At 48.7% G+C, this 27446-nt stretch overlaps 1 protein-coding gene across 5 annotated transcripts in view; it reads right to left on the reverse strand.

Annotated features, from left to right (window-relative positions):
* Positions 1 to 19771: 19771 nt before the first annotated feature.
* NCAM1 (neural cell adhesion molecule 1) overlaps positions 19772 to 27446 on the reverse strand; it is a 325913-nt gene continuing 318238 nt past the window's right edge. For 4 of the 5 annotated variants that reach the window (XM_032639643.1, XM_032639645.1, XM_032639644.1 and 1 more), the window contains 3 exons: positions 27007 to 27214; positions 25695 to 25811; positions 19800 to 22447 (listed from right to left, as the gene is read on the reverse strand). In XM_032639643.1, the coding sequence (XP_032495534.1) occupies positions 22327 to 22447; positions 25695 to 25811; positions 27007 to 27214 (446 nt within the window). In that variant the 3' untranslated portion in view covers positions 19800 to 22326. Of the gene's footprint in view, positions 22448 to 23896; positions 24704 to 25694; positions 25812 to 27006; positions 27215 to 27446 lie in introns of all 5 variants that reach the window. The other variant, XM_032639641.1, reaches the window with a different exon arrangement.

The raw sequence follows: 27446 nt of genomic DNA on the forward strand, positions 1-27446 counted from the left end.
TTTTTACCACCTGCACAGGTATTTTCTACCTCGTTTTGCACAGTCCAAGAAATCTCTGAGGTCTGGGACCCTCCTAAACCAGGAGTTTTAAACCTAGGGTCCGGGGTCCATGGATAGAATTCTGGGGCCTGGGAACTTGGTTGGGAAATAATTATACCTTTGTTTTTACACACCTGTCACTGAAGTAGTACCCCTTTCATTGTTAATATAGGCAGCAAATCTCAGTGGTATTAGCAGTAGTGTGTCATCATTTATGCTCAGCAACAATTTGAAATTAGTTATTAGACATGCTGCTAGAACTTGTGTTTTGATGTGTTAATAAACAAACACATTTATTAACATACCACACATTCATTTACAAAATATTTTGATAGTTGTATTTCAGTATAATTCTTTTCCTTTGTAATGTTGTATGTTTTATTTTATTTTTATTTATTATTTATGTATTTTTTTGCGGTACACGGGCCTCTCACCACCGTGGCCTCTCCCGCTGCGGAACACAGGCTCCAGACGTGCAGGCCCAGCGGCCATGGCCCACGGGCCCAGCCGCTCTGCGGCACGCGGGACCCTCCCGGACGAGCCCGTGTCCCCTGCATCGGCCGGCGGACTCCCAACCACTGCACCACCAGGGAAGCCCTGTATGTTTTATTTTTAAAATAAAAAAGTTAAATTTAAAAATGCTATTCTGAGAAGGAGTCTGTAGGCTTCACTTGACTAACAGTGGTGTCATAGCAAAAATAAAGTTTAAAATTCCTGTCCTACAAATCTTCATTATAGAAGAATTCCAAATAATAAATGTAAATACTACCCCTCCAGGTGTAGAACTCAATTCCTTTCCCCTTGAGTATCCACTGGACTAAGTGATTCACTTCTAAAGAACAGCACCAGGAAAGGGAAAATAGTGACTCCACAGTGGAGAAGCCTGTAGACACCACCTTACCCAACTGACAAATGTCAACACGACCAGTAGATAAGTCAGATGTTGTGCACTCCTGATGCGATGAGAAAGTCACTTTACCTCTGTGACATTCTTCGCCCCAAATCCATAACCCTGGTCTAACCATGAGGAAACAACAGACAACCCAAATTCAGGGACATTCTACAAAATAACCAAAAGGTACTTTTCAAATGTCAAGGTTATGAAAAATAAGGAAAGACTGAGAAACTGCCCAGACTGGAGGAGACTATGGAGATATAATGGCTAAGTGTAAGGTGGTCCCTGGATGAGATCCTAGTGCTGAAAAAGGATGTTGGTAGAAAAAACGGTGTAATCTAAATGAAGCCTGTTTCTGTCTTGGCATGACAAAGAATGTTTCAATGTACATCCTCATTTGTGGGCCTTTATATGAGAATTCTTTGGGATTAAGAACCAGGAGTGGAACTGATATCTGTATTTATAATTTGACTAAATTTCCTGTCCAACAAAACAAAACAAAACAAAACAAAAACCAAACAAACAAAAATGAAGCCTGTAGTTCAGTTAGTAGCATCGTACCGATGCTAATTCTCTAGTTTTGGTAAACCTATTCTGTTTTACAGGAATTCTCTGTACTATCTTTGCAATTGTTCTGTAAATCTAATTTATAGAACTAGCCCAAACCCGTCTCTCCTCCCAATTTCCAGCTCACCCATCCATTCAACAAACGCACACTGAACAGCCTCTCTGGCATGGGGATCGGGCAGCGGTATGAAGACAGTGATGAGAGGACGGGAGCTTGTAGTCTTTTGCACAAACCTCCAAGACCTGCAGGCAGTTAAGCTGCAGTGGGACGGATGACTCAGCGGAGATTTGCACAGTGTGCAACACAGCGCAGGGGAGGAAAGAGAAGCAGAAATGTGCCAGGTGAACCAGGCCCTGTGGGCAGAGCGGAGAGCAGGTGTGAAGGGCGGACGTGTGAGAGTACGGCATCGCGCGGAAACCACGAGCACGTCAGTCTTGCAGGAGCGTGCAGTGCAAGGGTGGGTCGTTCTCTGTGAAGGCAGAGAGGGAGGCCAGATGCAACCAGTCTAAGGACTTAGCTTTTATCCTGTAGGTGGAGGGGAACAACTGGCCTGTTCTGAGCAAGTCAGTCCCAGGTCTGCGCTGGAGAAAGATAGTTGTTACCGTGCAGGAAGGATCGGACCGAGGTGCGACTCCCTCACTGTGGGCAGAGAAATGACCCAGGCTCTTCAGCCCTGGGTTCTTCCTCCTGAGTCTATCCTCCGGCTGGCTCTGGGCCTCGTGGCCTGCACACCCTCACTGTCCTTCTCTGCCTTGCTACCTCAGAGCATATCCAGAGCCTTGGCTTGGGCGCTTTCCCATGGAGATGACTCCGTAGACACACACTCATGTCCTTTACTCAACTCTCACCTCCTGACTTAGTCCTGCAGCCGGCGCTGAGCCTCCAGGCCTTTGCTTGTGGGGAAGGAAGTACATACAATTGCAGAAGCATATTCGGGAGGTGACGAGGGCCTAACTAGGTCTATGGTTGTATGGACGGAGAGGAGGAAATGCATACAAGAGATGTTTAGTAAGGCAAATCAGTAGAGAACATTGACTCATTGGAAGTAGGAAGGGAGAGGAGGAAGGATTTGGGGATGATGCCAGCTATGGAGTTTAGGGAAGCGAGTGGATGACCATGTCCTCCTCTGCAAGTGGGAACAGAGGAAGAGGAAGAGGAGGAGAGATGAAGGAAGGGGTAACAAGGAGCTTTGATGGGTTGAGTTCAGGGTGCTGGGGAAAAGAGCTGTCTATTCACATGTGGGCTCTGGAAGAAAAGTTTGGGATGGAGATAAAGATGCGAGATTATTAGCATACTTTCAGCATCCTGTATCAATAGGTTACATGTAGGTGTCCATATACATATGTATGACTGTTTTTATTTTATTTTATTTTTTAATTTTTTATACAGCAGTTTCTTATTAGTTACCTATTTTATACATATCAGTGTATACATGTCAATCCCAATCTCCCAATTCATCACACCACCCACTCCCACCACTTTCCCCTCTTGGTGTCCATATGTTTGTTCTCTACATCTGTGTCTCTATTTCTGCCCTGCAAACTGGTTCATCTGTACTATTTTTCTAGATTCTACATATATGCGTTAATAGATGATATCTGTTCTTCTCTTTCTGACTTACTTAACTCTGTATGACAGTCTCTAGATCCATCCACATCTCTACAAATGACCCAACTTCGTTCCTTTTTATGGCCGAGTAATATTCCATTGTATATATGTACCACATCTCCTTTATCCATTCATCTGTCGATGGGCGTTTAGGTTGCTTCCATGACCTGGCTAATGTAAATAGTGCTGCAATGAACATTGGGGTGCATGTGTCTTTTTGAATTATGGTTTTCTCAGGGTATATGCCCAGTAGTGGGATTGCTGGTCATATGGTAGTTCTATTTTTAGTTTTTTAAGGAACCTCCATACTGTTCTCCATACTGGCTGTATCAATCTACATTCCCACATGACTGTTTCTCTTAAGCAGCTTTAATCGTGAGAAGTAAAGAGCACTGGAATTAGAGTCAAATGGATCTGGATTCAAGTTCCAGTTCTGCCATTCACCATCTGTATCAGGGCTCTCCAGAGAAATAGAACCAATAGGAGGTAGATATAGATATAAATATAGATATGATTACAGATTAGATAGATAGATAGGTATTGCTTTAAGGAATTGGTTCACACAACTGGGGGTTTGCAAGTTCACGTCCAGGCCAGCAGGCTGCAAATTCATGTAGAAGTGGATGTTGCCATTTGGGGGCAGAAATTTTTCTTCTTCAGGAAACTTCTATTTTTGCTCAAAGGCCTTTCAACTGATGGGATGAAGGGACTTTCCTTTTCTAAAAGCCAACTGAATATAGATGTTAACCACATCTACAAAATACCTTCACAGCCACACCTAGATTAGCATTAGGTTAACCGGGCACTGTGGCCCAGCCACGTTGACACATAAGACTAACCATCACATCATCTATGTGACCTGTGGCAAATACTCAGCTTCTCTGGGTCTCAGTTTCCTCATCTGTAAAATACTATAAAAATTGCTCCCCAAAGAATTTGCCTTAGGACTCTTTTAATGAAAGTAACAGAAATCCATTTAGAACTCAAATTAAATAAGGAATTTACTGGCTCATAAATGAAAACTCTGTCTTTGGTCATGATAAGATTCTAGGTCTCAAATGACACCATTAAGGCTTAGGTTATGTTCCCATTTTGGCCCTGCTTTTCTCTGTTGGCATCATTCCAGAAAAACAAAACAAAACCCAGAATTGTCTCTCAGTGGCTCGATTGGGTAACTTGTCCACACCTGAATAATCATGAGGTCAGGAATGGAACATGCTGACTGGCCAGGCCAGGGTTACATGGCCGTCCCCAGATCCACGGTCCGCCCTACCCAATCCATACAGACAGAAAGTGAGGAAGGGCGAATTCCCCCAAAAGAAACCAGGGTGTTGTTATGATAAGAAAGGGAAACAGATGCTGAGCAGGAAAAACAATCCCACTAGAGTTCATCATTTGTCTACCCAGCACTCTACACGTCTTTCTTCCCAAGTAGTAATTTTAAAAATGCTCCCCCTTATACCACTAGACACCAACTCATTCACTTCTGCTCAAAGGAAGATGGTCCAAAGCCAACTACTTCTGGGTTTAGCCCCAGGTCAGGGCTCTCTGAGTGATGTATGCACCCTTTGGTCAGGTCCAGGTGTGAGTCCTCATGGTCACACAACCTGTAGCTAAATAATAAATGTCATCAGCCCTGGGTGCCTGGTGTGTCACAATGATCGGAAAGTCATCGGGTAACTGCAACTGAAAATCCTCATTGATAAGGTGTGACCCCACTGTGGTCGCTGGTCCACACACTATACCCCACCCTGCAGTTCGGGACTGTGACGTCATCCCTTCCCGGGGAATGGAGTACATTCCTCAACAAGCCCCCAGTCACACCCCGTGGAAAGCTATCCCTTGTCAACTCTGCACCTTGACCTCATCTGGGAAGGGCATCAGAGGACTTTTCCTTCCTGGGGCCTGTGTACATTATTAGCTCATTTGCCATTGGTACGGTGGGGCAGGGCTGGGGCCGGGGCTGGGAAATCTAGAATTGGCCTAGGGCTTCAGCAATCACAAGCCTTTATTTTTTCTGGACTTGAAATTTCTCTAGCAAAGCAGCATTCTGGAAACTTCCAAAGGGCTTTTACCCTTTACCCTCCCTTCCTGAACACTTCATTGCTGAAGCCATTAGAGGTAGACCCATTGCAGTGGCTCAGAGAAAGGTGTCTGAGCCCCAGCAGTTGTGAGGAAGGCATTCCTGGGAAGAAGCAGCCAGAAGTAGGGAATCAGCCTTCGAATGAAGAAGGTATGGCACCAGTGGCACGCAAAGGGCATCCACCCCAGGTTGGGGGATCACCTGACAGTGTGAGAGCAGAAGTCGGATGGAGAAGTAGGGTCCCTGCTGCTTGCGGGAAGTGGCCTGGCCTGGGGTGTCAGAGCCTAAGTGAGGTCAAGGGCATCTGGCAGAGGAATGGGCCAGTGCAGGGTATCAGAGCTTGTGCTGAGTGAAGAGGGTGTGGTGGGGATCGGTGTGGCCTGGTGAGGGACGTTACATTCCAAGCAGGGTAAGGAGGACGTCCACATGCGGAGGTGGCACTGGAGAAGTGAGAGGAAGGCATCTGTGTGCGTGTGTGTACGCGAGCATGCACGTGTATCCACTGAGAAGGCCTGGGAACAGCAGCACCTCTTGCCTACAGACCTTGGAACCAGGGTTCCTTGGAGAAATGGCTGCTTCCCATTCTCAGGTGGAGAAAGTACAAGATAATCGCGGAACGTTTTTTTCCAGAAAGCAATGAGGTACTCAAAAAATGATGGGATCTTGTAAAAACTGATGCAGAAGCTAGCTTGAATGCGCTCCCAGACAAGGGAGCATCAGAATAAATAATGAGAGCAACAATTTGCTGAAAATAAAAGAAAAAAGGAAAGCCATTAGTCTACATGGATACAGATAAAGGATAAACCTATAGAAAGCTCGATGGGGCATGGGATATTTACAAATGTTTAAAGCACCTCTCCACACATTAAGCCCTCAATTAATGATATTTGCCACAAGGATGAGCAGATGCTTATCAATTACAAAGGGGAGAAGAGGAACTTTGCAGTGGAGAATCCTGGCAGACACCCTCTGAATCCAGTGATCAAAGTGGATACCATCAGATACAGGAGGATGGAAATAGCATGTCACCTTATAGTGTACAATGAGAAAACCAATTACCTCCTCTGTGATGTCCCTGTCAGAGGGACTGCCTGAATTTAATTGTGAGAAAATTTCAGACAAACCAAAATCAGGAGACATTCTGCAAGAGAAATGGACTGTACTCTTCAAAAATGTCAAGATCAGACTTCCCTGGTGGTGCAGTGGTTAAGAATCCACCTGCCAATGCAGGGGACACAGGTTCGAGCCCTGGTCCAGAAAGATCCCACATGCCACAGAGCAATTAAGCCCGTGAGCGACAACTACTGAGCCTGCGTGCTGAAACTACTGAAGCCCGCGTGCCTAGAGCCCATGCTCCGCAACAAGAGAAGCCACCGCAATGAGAAGCCCGCGCACTGCAACAAAGAGTAGCCCCCGCTTGCTGCAACTAGAGGAAGCCCGCGTACAGCAACGAGGTCCCAACACAGCCATCAATCAATGAATAAATTTATATTTTAAAAAATGTCAAGATCATGGCAAACAATAAAGGTTGAATATTCCGGATTGAAGGAGACTAGAGAAGCAGGAAACTAAATGAGATGTGTGTTTCTGGAGTGAATGGTAGACACACCAAAATTATTATTATTTTTTTTGCCATAAAGATCATTATTGAAACAACTGGGGAAATTTGAATAAAGACTGCAGATTAAATAATAGTATTGTATAAATATTCGTTTCTTGATTCCTGCTTTGATTGTGGCAAGGTAAGGGAGGGAAAGTCCTTGATTGTAGGAAATAGTAAAATATGTGCGGATAGTGGGGCATGAGTCAGAAGCTTATCTTCAAATGCTACAGTAAAGAGAAAGTTCTTTGTAACTTCTGTGTAAGTTTGTGATTGTGATTGGGAGAATCTGCAGCCATTTTTTTCAATCAAATAAAATATCATGGCTGTTTTTTTTTTCAGTGTACCACAATGTCCAAAATAGAACTCTTATTTCCTTAGATATGCTCCCTCCTATCTCAGAAAACGGCCCCAAACATCCACCCTCTTGCTTAAGGCACAAGCCTAGGAGTCATCCTGATTCCTCTCTTTCTCTCCGCCAGAAAGTCCTAGCAAGTCCACCTCTGGAGCAGATGTTAAACCCGTTCACTTTCCATTACTGCTACCACCTCTCTAATACAAGCCACCACGTCTGTGGGTCTGTGAAGGAGGTGTTCATAGAGAGGTCAAAGGGAGGCTATTACCTTTGTGTATTCTACAGCCAAGTGTCAGGCAATGGGCTTGAGGCTGTGGTTGATCAGAAGGACACCGACGGTCAGCTGGACTTGACTGGAGAAGAGCAAAGACGTGATGAACTCGCCCAGCCTCTCTGCATTTGCCCATCCCTGCAGCTGATGGCAAAAAGTCCTCAATAAAGCAATGAGCACTGCATCACTTCTGCCTTCAAATCTCATACAAGTTCTTCTTTTGACCAACTCTAATTGGAACTGTATATAGAAGGGAGTTCTGCGAAACAGTAACCAAGTGGACAGAAAGCATTTCCATCACGACATCCTCTGACCATCCAATCTAAAGTTCTCACCTGGTCCTACTCTGTCATATCACCCCATTATAGTTCTCTGGGTGGCATGTATTACCAGCTGCTGTTGTCTAATTTGTTTATTGTGGAGTTCCCCACTAGAAAGTTGGCTCAGGAGAGCATGGATCTTATCTGTCCCGGTGCCTACTTGATATCCAGGACCTAGAACAGAGTAGCACATGGAGTTGAATAAATGTCCCTCACTACCTTGCCTTGACAATTCCTTATTTTGGGATCTGTTATAACACCCTACTTCCACGTGCTGATTTCTTTTATTAAATAGGAATTAATAGAATTCTTTTGGTTTAGAGTAAAAAGAAAAATGTTTACTTAGACTTAAGTAAAGGGGAATATATTGGTTCGTGGAATGGAAAAGTCCAGGACTCTTTCAGGTACGGCTGGATCCAGGGTGCTCACATGTCACTGAGATTCGCTGTGCTTCTTGTGCTTTGGTTTCCATCTCGGGCAAGCTTTCTCCTCAGGTGGCACCTTTTCTCATGGGTTCAGTGAGAACAGAGTTTCTTTTTGCCAGTAGTTTCCATGAAAGTTCTGAGAGCCGGAGGGGAATCCTCCCTCTGACTCCGGCCCCCATCCCAAAAAAGGTGCTGTTGAGAGAAGGAAGGAAAATGAAAGCCAGCTGGGCAGATACATTTGTTTGCTACAGATTTGTTGTGAGGATCAAGAGATGATATTTTAAAGTTTATGACATATAGTAAGCCCTCAGTTATGATGGCTACTACAACAATAATATTGTCATGTAATTATTATTGCTGCATGAAAGCATGTTGTACACTTCAGGGTACCAAACCAATGTTGGATGTCATTATCTCCTTCGGAGTTCGTGGGTTTAGACAGTTCAGGAGCGGAGGGGAGGAGAAGGGCTCCTTTCCCATGCCCCAGGGGAGGTGGGGTTTTCTGTCTGGGCAGCGGTGTTGGAGGGAAGGCTGGTCCTCCTGTGGTTCTCAGGATGGCCACTTGGTGGCAGCCCTAGCCCATACTGCTCCCGTCCCAGCACCTTCCCAGTTTGACTAGCCTGTTCATCTGGGCATTCCCGGGAACCTCAGGGTCCCCAGCCCTTCTCAAACCTCCTGCTTGAGACTCTCCCTTGTGCTGGAAATGGGGGCCACGTGTACATAGATGCGATGCACACAAAGGATCTCCATGGTTCCTTGGTGTGTCAGGGTTGCAGTGTGAGGCAGGGAAGCTTTGGGAGTTGGGGGCATCTCCACCAGGAGTTCCCAGGACAGGCAAGAGGCTGGGTGTGGGGCTTCCCTGGTGGAGCAGTGGTTGAGAGTCCGCCTGCTGATGCAGGGGACACGGGTTCGTGCCCAGGTCCGGGAAGATCCCACATGCCACGGAGTGGCTGGGCCCGTGAGCCATGGCCGCTGAGCCTGCGCGTCCGGAGCCTGTGCTCCGCAGCGGGAGAGGCCACAGCGGTGAGAGGACCGCGTACGGCAAAAAAAAAAAAAAAAAAAAAAAAAAAAAAAAGTGGCTGTGTGTGTATTTGGTGAATAGCCTGGGTAAGGAACTCCAGTGGACATTTGTCATGTTCAGGTTGCCAAGCACTTGTCGAGCATCCTTGCTCTATTGGAGGAAGGTCTAGCCTTCTGAGTCCTAACCCGCCCAAAAGTTGAAGCCTGAGAACTCATCCCCCAGGCTTCTTTGTGGCTACCAAGTGGTCGTAGGTGAGACCCAGAGCCCTGTGACCAGACTCACGGATGTGAGACCCAGTCTGGAGATGAGAACAGCATGAGGAGAGAAGTTCTGCCATTTTTCTTGCAGAGAGTACAGAGGCGTTGGCTTTCTCTTGGAGGTGGGGGTGAGGGGGGGGTCAGATGGTAGCAGCTGAAGGCCAGTTGCCTGACCTGGGTGTGGCATTGCTTAAGGGAGAGTGGGTAGTGGCAGATTTCTCATCAGGCCAGCTCTGCAGTTTCGTCACAGGCATTGCTTTTGGAAGCTTGGTCTAAAGCCCTGTTCTCCAGGCCTCCCACAATGGTGTGAGCCATTCAGTCTCCTTTTGTAAAATCCTGTTTGAGGTTAATCCACCAGAATCAGCTTTAGTTGCTTGTAGCTAAGAACCCAGACTAATGTAAGTGCTAACACTGATTTATCACATGCCAACTGCAAGGCCTCTTTTAAATTGCAAATACTTCTATGAGGTAGGAATTCTCATTTTATAGATATAAGCAAAACATACTCAGAGAGGTTAAGTACTTTGCCCATGCTCACACAGCATGGACATACCAGAGCCTCCAGTCCAATGTAAGGTATGTTGGTCTCTGGAGTCCATGATCTTTCCACTGTGCCAGGCTCTTTGCCCTCAGGTCAGGGAAATTATCGGTACCTCCAGTACCCAGCTCAGTGCCTGACACATAGTAGGTGCTCAATAAATATCCGACCTTAATAAATACTGAACAAATGAGTAAATGAAAATGCCACAGTCTTTTTTCTTGGAGTGTGGTCGAGCTTGGAGCATCTTTGGGGTGGAGACAAGTCCTGGTAAAATGCCAGGTGAAACTTGTCTTGGAAAGTCTCAACCCTCCTGAGAGCCCTGGCTCCTCCTGGCTCCAGCCCCTCTGCTCCATCTGGAACTTAACTGTCTATCCCCAAAGGTGAATTCGAACGATGGCTGTGATCACGTTGACAATTTGCTTCCTCCACATTCAGTGGTGGCAGGAGCACAGAGTCACTGCTATCAAAGGAATTGAGAATTTGAACAGAATCATCTGTGCCTCTGATGCCTCAATCTCCTCTCCTCGTGCCTGAGGAGTGGCTGCCCAGCCTCTATTAAGGACCTGACTGTCCACTTCTAGGGCTACTCTGAGACAGTAGTGTTCCTCTGGTTTGTAAAGCCAGGTTCCCTATAATGCTGGTTCTGCTTGAGCCCACCAGAGTATCACATGTGACGCCCACTCCACCCTCCCTTTCTTTTACTTGTTAGGTTTTTTTAAAAATTTAATTAAAAAAATTTTAATTCAAGTATAGCTGATTTCCAATGTGGTGTTAGTTTCAAGTGTATAGCAAAGTGATTCAGTTACACACACACACACACGTACACACACACACGTATATTCTTTTTCAGATTCTTTTCCATTACAGTTTATTACAAGATATTGAGTATAGTTCCCTATGCTATACAGTAGGTACTAGTTTACCTATTTTGTATATAATGGTATGCATATGTTAATCCCAAACTCCTAATTTATCTCTCCCCACGGCTGATATCCCCTTTGGTAACCATAAGTTTGTTTTCTATATCTCTGAGCCTATTTCTGTTTTGTAAGTAAGTTCATTTGTATCACTTTTTTAGATTCCACATATAAGAAATATCATATGATGTTTGTCTTTCTCTGACTTACTTCACTCAGTATGATAATCTCTAGATCCATCCATTTTGTTACAAATGGCATTATTCCATTCTTTTTTATGGCTTAGTAATATTCCATTTTATAAATATAAATATATAAATATATATATATATATATATATATATATATATATGTATACCACATCTTCTTTATCCATTCATCTATTGATGGGCATATAGGTAGCTTCCATGTCCTGGCTATTGTAAATAGTGCTGCAGTGAACATTGCGGTGCATGTATCTTTTCAAAGTAGAGTTTTCTCTGGATATAGGCCCAGGACCCATTCTCTTTTTTTTTGTGGTATGTGGGCCTCTCACTGTTGTGGCCTCTCCCGTTGCGGAGCACAGGCTCCAGACGCGCAGGCTCAGTGGCCGTGGTTCACAGGCCCAGCCTCTCCGTGGCATGTGGGATCTTCCCGGACCGGGGCACGAACCCACGTCCCCTGCATCGGCAAGTGGACTCTCAACCACTGTGTCACCAGGGAAGCCCCCATTCTTTTTTTTAATTGATAAGTCTTCAGATGTGTGAAGGCAGCCACTTGAAGTCTCCTGTATTCAGTCCCACGCCCTCCCACTTGCTCCCAGGTTTTCTTCCTCAAGTGAAACACATACACCTCCTCTGCATGCGCCTCCTCAGACGTGGATTTGCGTTCCTTCCCCCTCCAGTGGTTCTGCCCTAGACACACCCCACTGGCCTGTGCTTCTTCTCGGATGTGATGAGGGACCTTGTGGTGTGAAAGCTGTACCACAAGTGTGGTCTGCCCAGGGCCGGGTGGAGTATTGGCTCACGTGTTCTTCGCTATGGGTACCTTATGACTGGGTTCAGATTCTGACTCTGCTTTTTACTGGCTGTGTGACTTTGGGCAAGTTAGGAAACCTCTCTGTGCCTCAGTTTCTCCATTTGTAAAATGGGTTTATAACAATAATATCTACTTCATAGAATTATTATAAAGACTAACAGAGTAAATATTTAAGTTAATTAGAACAGCAGCTGACATAGTATTCGAGAAGTGTGAAGTAAAAATAAATACAACAGTCAGTGTCAATATCACAAGTATTGTTGAATGTCTACACTGCATCACCCCTCATACTGACTTTATAGCCAATTAAAAATCCATTGTCTTTTTCTTTCTTTCTCAAAACACAGGCTCTGCTGCTAAGCCCCATCCCGTCAGCACATGCGTCAGCAGTTGGATTTCAGGGAGCGCGCAGGAGTTCACATCTATTCCTCGGACACAACATCATGTTGGTTGCTCCTTGTCTCAAACGGCTGGCTTGCTGCGATGCTAACTCTGCCTTCCAGCAGGCGTGAAGTGTGCTGAGCCGCGGGCAGTGTCTTGCTGACTCCAGACGCCCGACTGTGTCTGCAGCCCTTCCTGTCTGTCCCTGCGGTACCGCAGAGCCTCCTGAAGAAGCTCCTCCCTGCCCTTAGCGGAACGGGCTGGGCCCTCAGGCCAGGCGCCCACGGCGGGGATGTTGAAGCTACATGGTCCCCAGACACCCGCCTTCCAGCCAGCTACAACGGACTCCCGCCACCCCAGACCTGCAGCCTCAGGATCTGGGATCCAGTAACGTGCAGTTTATACGGTGTCTCAGGAAACCCAGAAGGCTGGCCAAGGGGATGATGGAGGAGCTCGGCCAAGCGTGGCTGCGGACGAGTGCCGCCACTGACCTCCCAGCCTGGGCGGGGTGGGGCGGGGGTGGCTGCCCGTGGGAGACCCTCTCCTTGTCTCTACGGACCCACTTTCTTTCCTCCTTCAGCATGAAGACACAGAGTATGGCAGGACCTGTGGGCTGGATCCCTGGGCTCCAAAGTCTGGACCCCTGAGAAATCTCACCCCCTCTCAGCCCAAGAGCTCGTCAAAGCTTCTTCCTCATGTTCACTGTCGCATTTCCAGCAGGCTGCTGATGGCCATCGTGACAAGAAGTGCTCTAAGCAGACAGACCCTGTGGCTTTCCTTGTTCTGGGCTAGGCTTGACAGCCAAGCGCCTGGACTCACCTGCTCAGGAAGACACAACTGCACGGTGCTGTCCCCGGCAGGCCAACACACCGACACCCGGATCTGGGGACCGGGAGGCCTTCACAGACCACACCAGCCTGTTCTCTCACCTTCTGTTTGCTCTTCCCAGCCTCCCAGCCCAGAGATTCTCCCCTTAGAGGAAACTCCACAGAAGGAGGTTCCTGGGCTAGCTTGGTCAGTCCTGCCCGTCAGATAACCGTGGGTTTGAGTAACAGGATGGGGTCGACCCAGCTGCGATGTTCTTGCCTTTCATGATCTCCTAACCCGAGTCTTCCCAGCCTGGCTCCATCGTGGAGGGGCTGCTCACTGGCTGGACTTGGTTACCAGCCTGGAGGAAGGTGATCAGGGACTGGGACAGGCAGAGCAGACCCTTTCCAGCCACATGTGAGCCATATGACCAGACACTTCCCTGGTCCCTAGGGTGGACTTCTTCAAGACTGAGTGGCACTGCTGTGTGGTTCAAGTTCAAAGGCATCTTCCCTGGCCAGGTACAGACCCTGTTTGCACTTACACACACACACACACACACACACACACGCTCACATACACACACACACATGAACATGGGCAGGGAACCATGGCTCGTGTCCATATAGATATGTTCACTTCATTCATGCATTCGTCCACTCCATGATTCATGAAGCAGACCAATACCAACCTCCTACTTTGTGGCAGGTGCTTTATGAGGCGCCAAGCAAGTAAGATAGTCACAGAACCTGCCCTGGAGAAGTTTAGAATCAGAGGGAAAGAGAAGCATTACATTAGAGATTAAAAAAAGTGTGGGGTTACGTTAGCTATGGACACCAGCTAGAGCACGAGGATAGAACCCTGAAGACCCTCTTCAGGGTCAGGTGCAACCCCGTGGGCTGTGAGATCTTGGGGGCATCTGAAAGATCCTGTGTGAGGGGCTGGGTGACAGCAGCTGCTTCCAACAGCGAAGAAGCATTTCAATATTTTAACCACCTGATACAACCGTACTTGCGAGTGCCAGCTGTATACTGGCCCTGGAGAGAACATCGAACAGGGGAGTATGCAACCTGGATCAGGTGTCAGGAGAGGCTTACCTGATCAGGAGATATTTAAGCCGAGACCTGAGGATGAAGTAAAAGTAAAGGATTAGTGGGCATTGCGGGTGCTGGAGAGGATTCCAGAGAAAGTAGGAAACGCTTGGACATGCCAGGACCCGTAAGTGAGAAACAGCCTGGCATAATTAAGGAAATACAATTTTTTCCACTAACTCTGGCACACGGAGTATGAAGGGAAAATCACTGTGATGGGCTTGGAGATTAACACGATTAGGGGGCGTGGCAGCAACACTGAGAGGGTTGAGGTCTTAGTTCGATGGAGATTACATCTCTACCACCCCATGGCATGGCACATTGAAGGAGAAATTAAGTTCAACGTTGGAAAAAAATTTTCATGTCATATTCATTCGAGAGTCTGACCCACCACGCAAGCCTGCCAGCCGAGAAAGGCTCTGAGTGCGTGGAACACGTGCTGCTTCATGTTTTGAGGTCTCTGCTTAATGCCAGATCCTCAGAGACCTGAGGATATCCATATCAAACAGCCCTTCCTCCTTCATGACCTGCTAGCATCCTTTCCTCACTGCATATTTCTTACCCACTTAGCCTTGACTCGTATATTTATTTAGGTGTAAGCTCCATGAGAGGGGGGTCATTGTTTCCCCAGCATCTACAACAGTCATGGCCTTGGGGCCAGTGCTCAATGATGTTTGTGGAATGGATCTTGAATGGATGAAGAAAGACCCCATGAAAGGCGGAGAGAAGGGCCAGCACCCAGGGATGGAGATAGCCTTTAGGAAGGGGAAATGCTGCTTCCTCATACGGGAGCCAAGAGATGGTGGTGGGGGGAGGGGAAGGGGACAGAGGGGTTGTAGGTTTTGTGTGGGTGCTTGAGGTTGCTCCTTCCTGCCAACCGTACTTTTCCTTTAGGAGAAGGAAGCAAGACCATAAGCTGAGATGGAAGGTGTGGCTGAGGGAGGGGTTGGTTTGGGGAAAGTGAAGACGTTTTGTAACCTATCAACGAGTTGCTGAGAAATATCCGTAAGATTGTCCAGCAGTGCTAGTGCCAGAGTCTAGTTGAGAGGGACTTACCTATTCGTACTATTGTGACTGATTACCTGGATTCTCTCCAAAGGCGGCCAGCTGTCCGGGGGTGAGAAAAGAGCCGGCAGCCAGACGATTTTCCAGGGCTGGAGTTTTTCAAGAGAGACGCAAAGTGAGAACATCGAGGCGAAGGAGTGTTGGCATTTTGGGAACGAGTGGTTGACGTGCTGGACCAGGGAACGGAGACGAGGAGGTCAAGCTGCGTCTTGGAAGGGCTGTGCGCATAAAGCGCTGAAGTCAGCCAGGGCGACGGAGGAGCTTCAGGGGAGAGAAAGATCCTGAGCACACGTCAAGCCTTCGACATGTGAGAGGCATAGTCCGGAGACTGCGCACGGCAGGGACAGCCTGGAATCAGATGGAATCGGGTGGTCTTTCACCTTGTCGGTGAGAGCTTGTCCCTCCGCCGACCCCCTGTGTAAATGCCGTTGTTCTAAGCGCCAGATAAAGAGTCATTCAGTTTCTTCCCTGACCTAGAGCTGCCTGTGAATTTTCTTTTCCAGGTTCCATGCTTGGTTCTCTCCTCTTCTTCATCTATATTCGTTCCTGGGTGACCTCACCAAGTGCCAGGGTTTTAAACCCAAGCTCTGTGCTGACAGCTTCTACCCGCGTCTCCAGACACTCGAGCTTCAGACTATGCAAAATCTTCACTAGGGTGTTCACAAGGATCTCGGACTTAAGGTGTCCAGAACCAGAGTCTGCATCCCCAAACTCTGCTTCTTCTTTACTCCTTTTAGAGAGTAGGTGGCAAACCTATCTTTTCAATGGTTTCAGCCCCAGATCTGGAAGTCATCCTTGACGCCACGCTCAAATCCACATCCAATCTATTATCCATTTTTGACAGTTTGACTGTCAGCAGAGCCAGAATCTGGCCACTGTCCACTTCCGCTGGATCCAGCTTGCCCCACACACTCCATCTTGTCTCATCTACATCATTGCCTCCTAACTGGTACCCTTACCTCCTCTCTTCCCCTGCTGTGGTCTATTCTCTACCCAGCAGCCAGAGTGACAATTTTAAAACTTAAAAGTCATGTCAGTCTTCTGCTAAAAGGTTTCCTTTGGCTTTCCATCTTAGTTGAAGAAAAAGCCAAAATTCTAACCATAGTCTACAGACCCTATGTGGTCTAGCTGTGGATACCACTGACTCATCTCCTACCTCTTCAGCCTCTGTCCTACACCATCCCTTGCTCTCTGCTCCGGCCACACTGCCCTCCTTGCTCTTTATCAAATGCACCAGGCAAGTCCTTACCTCAGGACCTTTGCACTTGCCGTTCTCGCTGCCTGAGAGATCTTCGTTCAGATTCTTGCACAGTTCAGTAGCTCACTTCTTTCAGGTCACTGCCCCATGTCATCATTTCAGAGAAGACTACTCTGACCTCCCCCCTCACCTGGACTTATTGTTGTCCGTAGGACTGACCACTCCCTGATTCAGCCGTGATAGGCTAAATAACGTTATGGTAACAGATCCCAAGGTGAAGTGGCTTATAACATAAAGGGTTATCCAGTGGTATGCTGGAGCCAGCTTGTACTGGATCAGAAGAGCCAATTGTTAAGTTTTCAGGAAATTTAAGTCAGTGTTAAGCACGGTCATTATTAAAAGTTAAATTACATACAAACATTAAAAATGAGGGCAGTACCTACTCAAAACGCATCAGATCTCCATTGTTTTACAACATTTTACTATTATTATTAATGTATATGAAGTTTATTATTATTACTCCATATTATTAGGACCTCTGTGCTTGAGGTTATCTATGTCTTTTTTATTTGTATTGTGGAAATACTAATATATAGTACGTGCTGCTGTGCATTTCTACCTAACTCCTCATGCAGTGATGACATGTAGAAATCAGCCATATTGGGAATATTTACACACCCCGGAAATCAGTAAGGCTACAGATCAGGGTGTGACTGTTTTTGTGTCTCTCTGTGTGTTTGTCTAGACTTAAAAAACTGACGGGGCAAATACTTACGATGCAGGTTACACTTCAAAGTGTGTCACGTCTGCAGCCGTTACACCGGGAAGAGCAGAAGCTGAAGCAGTGTTCAAACACTTACACCTGATTCGGCAAAGAGGTTGCTCACCACTGATAAACGAGTGAAGTCCGGACCCATCGGTCTTCATCGTGTCGCTTTCGTCTTACTTATTAACATAAGTGAATGTACCAGGCAACAGTCACGTTGGAAGTTCGCTCATCCATCAGTTGCAGCCGTAGGTTGATTATGGATCCAAGACGTCAACAAAAATGAACCAAAGCATCTGTATTGATTGGGTACACAGCATTTCAGCGTAGGGTAGTTTGTTTTACTCTTTGTAAATTGCATTCTTTATATCGGCAAAGTTTCTAATAAACATACACACACACCACACACACACCCCGTACTTATATACCCACCCCTCCCCTCCTTCTTTGGAGAGTTGGTTGTTAAAATGTTTACTGGGTTGATCCCACATGCACACGCCACGCCCATCATGGGTCCTCTGTTCACACCCCTCACTCTGGGCCCAGGTGATGGCACTTCTACCACGTGCAGTGCTGCTGACTGCTGTGGCAGGGGAAGAGATCCACTGGCTTTCAAAGGCTCCACCTGGAAGGGACATGCACTCCCCTGCTCCTGTATCATCGTGGGAAGCAAGCCACGTGGCCACATCTACTGGAAGTGAAGAGAGAAGTGTAATCCTGTCACGTGCTGGGAAGGAGGGGGGAGAAATGGAATGCAGGTGGACAGCCCAATGACTCCACAATGTACTAGGTCTAGAATCCTCGGCCCCACACTGAACACACATCCCACCGGAGAGTGTTTTGTTCACTGCTGTCTCTTGGAGCACCTTGAGACACTCGAGAAATACTTAGTGAATCAGAGAGGAGACTAGCCTGAAGGAGGAAGGCTCTGGAAGCAAGCCCTCATGGATCAATGGAGAGGGTTACCCAAATCCTGAAAAGCAATGTGCTCTTAGAGCCCATCCCCCCACATGCAGCTGGAAATCCGTGCCACAGGAAGTCACATAGATGCATGTCGTTCTGTGCCATTTAAACAGGCCCTAGGGCCAGGGAAGGGACAAACTCTGGGAGTGGCTGCAGATACCACCCCAGGAGAAGGCTCCACTGACCCAGGCTGAAACCAGCGTGAGGGCCATAGACCCGAAAGATGGTGTCACTCAGATTCGCGCAGGTGCGGGGTTGGCCCTGAGAAGGAGTTACATTTTGCTCCCTGGGCTCCTTGCTTGTCTCACCCTCGTCCTGGCCTCTTCCCCAGGAACTCCTGATTCCATAGTCTAATAGATGATCCCAACTCTACTGGCTGCTGCTTCCCAACACAGCCAGACAGCAGCGTATGCAAGAGAATTCTGAGCTGAGGCAATGTTTTCTTCACTCTCTGTCTAGATCAGAGGTTTCAGTAAATCCCAGGGGTTGAATTAAGGCTCCACGTGCTGAACGGGATGACAAAGTAATAGGAGAGGCATCACGTATTCTGGAGTAGCCTCATGCATCTACCTCGGCGTTGGCACCTTGGAGCTCAGGTGCACACTGTTATTCCAGGTGGGTTTGCTGTTATCACACACCAGGGAGGCAACAGCTCTACTCCCATTCGTTGAGCACCTACTATGTGCCAAGGCTTTCCTATATGCTGCTTCGTTCATTACCCAGCACCCCAACTCTAACAGCTTGGTATTTCCTGTTTGTCAAAAGAGGAAACTGAGTCTGGAGGAGATTAGGTAACTCTTCCAAGGTCAACAGGAAAGTGGCAGAACCAGGATTTGAATGCAGTCTTTCTGAATCTGATGTCTGGCCCTTCTCAACGAGGACTCCTCTAACAACCTGAGAGAAAAGACTAAAAACTATCATTCAGGCAACATGAACTCAAGACCCTGGATTTAAATGAGGTAAAAAAAAAAAAAAAATACCAGAGGCATTTCCACATTTGATCCACATGCCAGACTTCCACGGATCTGAAATAAATCCCAGCTGGACCATAAGAGCTTTTTTTTTTCTTTCAATTTTTATTGAACACAAGTATTCTGACAGAATGCAAAGTCAAAATTCTCAGTTAGTACACAGTATTTACACCAGTGAGAATGGAAACAAAGGTGGTATCAATGTTTCACTTGGTAAAAAGTTTGTAACAAGAGAGAAGGCCCCCGAAGTCGGGAATGCTGGGTAGAGATGTTAATGGAGATCTGAGAACCACCATCCAGACAGACAGCCTACAGTGAAAACCTGGGACGGAAGGCTCCATAGAAAAGTGTGAAAATAGCGTTCCACTTCAAAGCTGCACTATATATACTATGGCCCTTCAGGGTTCCGAGGCCCTGTGCATGGCACTTGAGTGCCCCTCCAGCAGAATCTGACCACGCCGGTATTTATGTGAATACATATGTATGGCACATACACATATAGACACATAGCCACTGGAAACCGGTAGAGTGATCTCTCCTTCAAAAAATTAAAAAAAAGGAAAACTATAAGCTTTTATCCTTTAACGTAAAAGATAGAACGTCTTGAAAATAAAGTGACTCCCTCTTTGATTTTAAAGAAAGCATTGCTCTGTTTCTTTTTTTTTTTTTTTAAAGAAAAGAAAGCTCACGCATGCAGAGACAAATCTATGTATGATGGGAGAGAGGCAAAACAAAAGGTTGGCAGAGTTTTGGGTTCCAGCCAATGGCAGAACCAGGGTTTAGGGAGGGGGCAGGGGAGTCAGCTGCCCTGGGCCAGGTTATCTGAGGGTTGACCATACCTCTTTCTCTTCCTAACCACCGGAACCCAAAATCAGTTTATTTGACCACAACCCCTTGGAGTGAGATGCACAGTCTTGACGAGGTATAGTGTGGGCTTGGCCTAGGTAGTCAAAGCCATTAACATCACAAGATGAGGAACTGATTCCACTGGCAACCTGGGGAACCAAGAGCCTACCACTCCCCGCTGGGTCCTCCCCGTCTGTCTCAGACGCCCAGGAGCTCCCATCTGCTGTGTGCTCTGTGTGCTCTAACAACTGTCTTCACCTGACTTGTTCCTGAGGGCCCGTGCATTCGAACCATAGATTTGTGCAAGTTCTAACATCAAAGGGCCAGAGCTGTGTAGACAGGGATCCTCCATTTCCATCCCCAGGAGCTGAGAAAATGCAAAATAACCCCACACTGAGCAAATGACAAGACCATTATTTTTCACAGTTTGATGTGATTATCTAGCATAGCGCCATTGATGAGTCTGCGGAAGTGTCAGAACACTGGGGAGTGTGGCCCACAGAACAGACTCGGGGAAGTCTTGCTACCCTAACCTCTTGCTGTTTTGTACCTTGCGAAAGGTGACCTGCAGGGTGCTGATTTCTGTTGACTTGGCATCATCTTCATTAACACAATCGCTTTGACTTCATTTTCTTTGTTTAAAGGCTTCAATTCCTTTTAAGATTTATTTTTGTTTCCTGAATATTTTTTTTTCTGAACTATCTGCTATACCTTCCACAACCAAACTATGTTGAAGTTTTATTTCAATACTATGACAAAAACACGTTTCACACTAAAATATTCACGCTTCCACAGTGCACAAGCTTGCAGTTCTAAAGTAGAATGAGGAAAAAAAAGCAAAATTTCTATACAAAGGGCTGGCTTTTCCCTTCTCCCCCCTCCCATCCCCCTTAAAGTTTCTGTATTTTTCTTTCCCCCACTTGGTTTCCAATCCAGGAAAGTTGTGTTATGACTCCAGACAGCAGGTTGGGTTTTGTTTTTTTTTTTTTTCTCTCTTTTGTTTCTACAAACGCTGCCTAAGTGAACAGAAGGCCGATGTTATTTTACTTCAACACACTTCCAAAAAAAGACACTAATTCCCTGAAGCACACATGCTCTTCCGCTCAAATCTAGATTCTGGGCTCAAAAGGAAATTGTACGTATATATTTTATTTGGCTTTCTACAAAAAAGGGGATGTTTGGGGTAAAAATGTGTGTTCACCAAGACCAGCCCCAACTATACAATCTTCTCTGCTTCATTCAACAAAGCCTAAGAGTCCTTCAAAAGGAAGGACAGGGATGCCTGGGGAGCAGATCCTTTTCACAGATAACAGGCAGGTGGTAGCTAATCAGAAGTGGTCTAACCCCCTAGGAAACAAAAAAGAACCGAAAACCCGAAAGCAAAACCATTCCAGAACGAGATGAATTTTCACCTGAGTCGCACACAGGCAAAAATTTCAAATCAGAAAGGGGGGAAGAGCCACTGTAAACAATCAGATTTCGTGACGCTGTCCTGTGATGATCCTACACCCCTAGGCAGTACTTGTAACTTAAAAAAAAGGCAGCCATTTTACACGGACATTGAAACACAACTGAAGTCAAACATTTGTCAACTTGTAAACACTGGAAAGCAAAGTTGGCAGAAAGGTTAAAAAAAAAGAAGGAAAAAGAAAAGGAAAGGAAAAGAAATCCGAATACTGCAAATTGAGATCTACCCCCAGAAGCTGCAATTTGGCATTCTTCCTACAAAACAAGAGTCTATGTGGGAATTGAATTCAGCTAGAAAGGGTGACACACTTTGCATACTGAACAAATACAAAGTGAACAGAAATTATAACTTATTTATGAGGTTTTACAGAGTTCAAACTCGACTGAAAGTATAAAAATAAACTTGGACTTTGTTCATTCGGTTAGTCTTAGTGTCTGGAAGTATTTCTCTGAACCTGGTCTGTGCCAGTTGGGCAACACCAAGTGCGGTCTTCCTGAACCTAGATATTTTATTTTTCTGAGCTTCCTAGATTCTTAATTTGGGGTCCTTTTGTTTGATTTTTAAATGGTTTCAGGGAACAGAGAGTCCTAGTTTGGCTGTGGGTTTCACCTTTTTGTCTCATTTTCTTACAAGTGAGTGCGCAGCAAAGGAACCCTTTCTATAAACCTACAAAAAGGAGATCCCACGTTGATCTGCTTAGTTTTTTTTTTTTAAAGGCAAAAGACACTAGAGGAATGAGATGTGTGTGTGTGTGTGTGTGTGTGTGTGTGTGTGTGTATGAGATATTGGAGATGCTCTGGTGAAGCTGTTGTGTCACTTTTAATTTTGATCTTTGCTGGTGTCTCGTCACCCATCATGCTTTGCTCTCGTTCTCCTTTGTTTGTGTGGCATCGTTGGGGACCGTCTTGACTTCGGCTGGCGCTGGCTTCGTTTCTGTCTCCTGGCACTCCGGCTTTGCTTCTACAGGACCCTTCCTGCGGAGAATCAGGAAAACAGCACTGAGGCCACGGTCTGCAGTAACGCACCCTCTGGCCAGTTCCTCAAAGGGGGCTCCAGTTAGAGCACTGGTCTCCAAACTCAGCTGCACGTCAGGATCACCTGGAGTCTCTAAAAATCACTGATGCCTGGGCCGTGTCCCCAGAAATCCTGATTTAAGTGGTATGAATGTGGTGACTTTTAAAAGCACCCAAGTGGTTCTAACTTGCAGCCAAAGTAGAGAGCCACTGAATCAGCGGAAGGAGCCCTTCCGGCCCTAATCTGACGCCAGGGGCTCCAGCCTTACCTGGGGTGGTGTAAGTGCGGCAGGTGCAGGCTTTTCCTCACGCTGCATGGCTGCAGCAGCCCAGCTTGGCATAAATCATGTATGTTGGGCTCCCTGGTACTGATCCCAGGGGGCCCTCTGCAAACCACCTGCGCTTGCCTGTCCTCACCCCCACCCCTCTGTGCTCTGCCTTTCCTGGTGATGCCTCTATGGCTTGCCAGGGCAGGGTAAGAAAATGCTCTTTGTTACTGAGGCAGCTTTCCATGGGAGTCTGGTGAGAGGCCAGAGTGGGCTGCCGGGCTGCAGGGGAGCTGGGTGGGCGGGGCTGTCCTTTTATTTTCTGACAGATTCGGGGCTCCTGGGGAGGGTCCCCTTGCTGCTCTTGGGGGCAGCACCTCCGCTTATCTGGGAGCAGCCACAGGAGCCTCTGTAAAAACCTCTGTCTGACTCTGCCTCTATCAGTCCCAAGAGTGAGAATCTGGCTTAAGGACACACCAGAGCAGACTCAGACCCCAGCCCCAGCTGGTGCCCCTGCGTTTTGGCCTCACGCTGAAGAAACCTGTAAGCTGAAGGACCTGGCCTCGAACTTGGAAGACCCAGCAGTCATTCAGTGCTTGGGAGCTCTGCGTCTCCCCAGTCCCTCAAGGGCAGGAGAAGCAAGGGTGGGTGGGTAGGTGTGTCGGTTGGAGTGTGACAGGGCCTCCTAGACCACACAGATCCTCTCCCCACACGAGCCTCAGGGTCTGCCTCTTTACTTCCCAGATACCCGTGCCATTCTGGTGGGGACTCGGTCTTGCCCTGGATGACACACTGTCTGTGGGCCCCAGCGTTGCCGATCAGGGCACCTTGACCTCCTTAGCTCACTTCCCAAGCTACGCTCATCAGTGGCCCGAATGCAAAGGCTCCTCCAGGGGCAACAGACGCCACCGCGAGGACGATAAGGATAAAACCTAATTAACGTGGCCTAATTAGTCAGCAGGCGGCTGCCTGCCGGGCCTGCTGCCTGTCCCCACTCTCTGCCTCGGCCCAGCCCCTGGCTGACAGTCGCCTCCGAGAAGCTCTGGAGTAGGCTGAAGACACATCTAACAGGGAGGACACAGCACACACGCACACCACCACCACGGGACACCACTCGACGACAATGGACAGAGAGAGGCCGTACTCGGTCTTGGCTGGTGCAGGAGGAACAGAGCCGTCGGCAGTGGAAGAAGCAAGCTCAGGGGCTTGTCCACTGGCCCCAGCGGCGGGAGCAGGAGAGCCCAGGGCTGCAAAAACATCCTTTGCAAGGTCAATATCTGGGGTCTTGAAGTTCCCTTCGTCCATTTTAAAGTCCTCGCCCTGGGCAGGGTTTGTGGCGCTGATGGAGGCCGCCTCGCTCTTCGGGCTGGCGAGGGCCCTGGCTGCCTCGGCCGGGCTCTTCGCGGTGCCGGGCTGGGTGGGCTCAGGGTCCGGACCTTTGGTGCCAGGGGCCTCCTGCTTGGCCTGGGGGACTTCTGGGGTGGGGGTCGTCGGTGCCACTGCTAGGGGACCGGCTGCCCCGGCCGGGGGGGGGACCGGCTTGCTGGCCGGAGGGGCCTTGGGGGCCTCGCCCGCACTGGCAGGGGCGCTGGGGCTCAGCACGCCCCCCTGGTTTGCCAGGACGCTAGAGGACAGGTTGCTGGCGGCGGGGGCTGAGGTCGGGGGGTCGCTCAGGTCAACGAGGGGGGCGACCTTGGGGGCTGAGGCTGGGGGCGGGGAGGTGGCGGCGACGCCGGGCCCCTTGGAAGGGGTGGCCTGGCCGGCGGGCACAGAGTTTGAATCGGGGGTGGCCGTGGCCAGGGGGGCGATACTGGAGGTGAGGGTGGTGGTCTCACTGGTGGGGCTGTTCTGAGCAGTGGCAAAGGTTTCGGTGATAGTGTCAGAGTTAGCGGTGACGGTGGTGACAGAAGGCAGCATGTCCTCAACAGTGGCTGTGGTGTCAGCAGGCAGCCTGTGGGGAGGACAGGAAGTAGAAGAGATAGACAATGAAGCTGAGACGGACAGAGAAGCCAGGAGGGGCGGAGGCCAAGGCGGGGGCCGGGGGCTGGCATGCGGGGACGCACAGGCATGGACACAGGCCCACAGAGAGAGGAGGACGCCAGAGGAAGCACACGCCCAGGCGGGCAGAAGAGGACACAGGAGACAACAGAGAACTCGGCAGTCTAACAGGGCCTGTCACCTTCCTCCCTGCTGACTCCCCTCCCCGTCTGCACGGGCTCCCTTCCCTACAGCCCTGGCGGCCCTTTCGGACCCCTGCCTGCATCTTGACTCAGGGAGAGGCCAGCTGGAGCTCAGCGTCCACCACCGCAGGCGTCATACCTAGGTCCCTGGGGAATTGGGCCCACCTGCCCCGGAGACAAAGAGGGCTCCACGTGGTCCCTCAGGGCTGTGGGTGGTCCAGCCAGAGATTTTGTGCTTCCATTAAACTCCATTTCCTTCAAACCCACAGGACCCACGACACCCACGTGGTCATTGCCATCACAGCTGGATGTGGCTCTGACTGGGGGTCCCCAAGGCTTCCGAGACCAGGAGAACCAGGGAGCTTTTACCAGGGCCCCAGCTTCCCTCGCCCTTTTAGGAAGAAGGCAGAAAACCCTAGAATTCTTGGAAATCCTAAACAGAATCTGCTAAGCTCAGCCTCTCTCAATGAAGTTTTGTCTCCTTAAGCCATTTCCAGAATGTGTGTGTGACCTGGGCACAGCGTCTAGGGATCCCGTGTATGCACGGAGCCTTTAAGGCATCCACAGCCACCCAGGTAGAATCAGGAATGCCTCCTCTCTAGGGAGAGAGTGGGGTCAGGCGTTCCTGGCCCAGCACTCCAGAATTCTAGCCTGCCACGCTCGGCTGGGGAGCCGTAGGTGGGAGGCATGGAGCTGTGCGCAGGGTGATGTGGTGGCTGTGAGGCTCTGCCGAGGAGGTGGCAGCCCGCCCCGCCCACGTACTCAGGCTCCGTCAGCGGCGTGGTCTCGTTGGGCTCTGTGTGTTTCCCTCCGTCGTGGTTTGGGGTCCGTTCCTCCTCAGTTCGCACCTCCACGATGGGTTCCTTGGACTCATCTTTCCTGTGGAGACAGCTCTGCTGGTTCCATCCCAGGGAGCTGGGGGATGCAGGGGGCTCCCAGGGAAGCCAGCTACGGCTCAGGCACCTGTGCCTCGCTCGAGGCTGGGGTGGGGGGGCGGTGGGATCCAGGACCAGAGTCAAGTGCGGCATCTCAGCCTCCGCTCTTGCTAGCCGTGTGACCTGCTCACTCATACCTCCGTTTCCTCACCTGGAGAATGGGGCAGATAACAGTCTCTACCTTGCCTGGACGTTATGAACATTAACTGAGATAATGGATATAAAGTGTACTGCTTGGTACAGTCCAGCGCTCAAGTCATCTAGATTTGTATACACGTAAGTATGTACGCATATGCGCACATGTATACGTAAGTACGAGCACGGATAAGTATATGATGTATATATAAGTATACGTGTACATATATGTAAGTATGTATACGTGAAAGTATATGATGTATGTATGTGCATACGTATAAGTATATGTAAGTACATACATGTATAAGTATAGCGATACGTATATGTACGTAAAACGTGTACATATGTGTGCGTGTGCATGTACATACATGTATAAGTACATGACGTATGTGTGTGTATATACAGTGCCTGGCACGGGGTGGTGCTAACAGCTGACTTCCTTGCTCCGTCCCTTCTCGCCTCGCTCCACCTCAGCCCCACCCAGTGACAGTCTGTGAAGGTTCCTGCTATTTGGATCAGGATCTGTTTCTCCAGAGATGCTGGAGCACATCCTGCAGGAGGACGCTGGATCGTCCTCCAGGAGGACAGGTACTTTCACCTGCTTTGTTCACTGCTGTCCCCTAATGCCTGGGGATGGTGCCGTGCCTGTAGCGGCTGCACCATAAATATTTGTTGAATGATGGGTGCATGAACGGCAGCAAGGCAAGTGTGTCTCTCAAATGCTGACCCCTCCATGGTAGCTCCCCTCCAGGCTGAGCTCTGACAATTCCCCTCATTTTGACCTACGGAGGGATTTCAAACGTCTGTGTGATTCTAGATGTGGGGTTGGGTCCAGCTGTCTGCTTTTTAAACGGGTACCCCTGAAGACCATGCTTTGCGAGACAGTTCTCTAATGCTCTGCTCCCCTCGGGGTTTCCAATGGGGAAGCTAAGGTGGTTCCCTCGCTGGGCCCCAGGCCGGGGCAGAGTGTAGCGCTCCGCAGCAGCGGGCAGGTCTGCACTCACGAGAAGGCGGCTTTGCCCTCCTCCATGTCCTTGCCCTTGGCTCCGGGCCCGGCTTTTCCGCACAGGTTGACGGCGATGCACATGAGCAGGCCACACTTGTTCAGGAAGTAGCAGGTGACATCCACGGCCACCAGCAGCAGGACGAAGGTGACGACAAGGATGCCCACGATGGCGCCCGTGCTCAGGCCTGAGGTGGGGCTGCCGTTGGCTTGTGGGGGGAGGGAGAGAGGGATGGTGCTGGTTAGTACGCTGAGATGCAGACCTGGACCTGCTGAGCAACAGCCCTGGGGGTGGGGTAGAGCCCACAGGACGGCTGTGGCATCTGTGCTCAGAGTGACACTTTCCCTGGGGCCTCTCCACCCCCAGGTGTTGAGACAACAGCGTCTCTTTCTTCGAGAGGGAGGGATGGCAGCCTCCTCTCATAGACCAGGGGACAAGGG

The sequence above is a fragment of the Phocoena sinus genome, chromosome 8, assembly GCF_008692025.1.
Source record: "Phocoena sinus isolate mPhoSin1 chromosome 8, mPhoSin1.pri, whole genome shotgun sequence".
NCBI classification, from domain to species: domain Eukaryota; kingdom Metazoa; phylum Chordata; class Mammalia; order Artiodactyla; family Phocoenidae; genus Phocoena; species Phocoena sinus.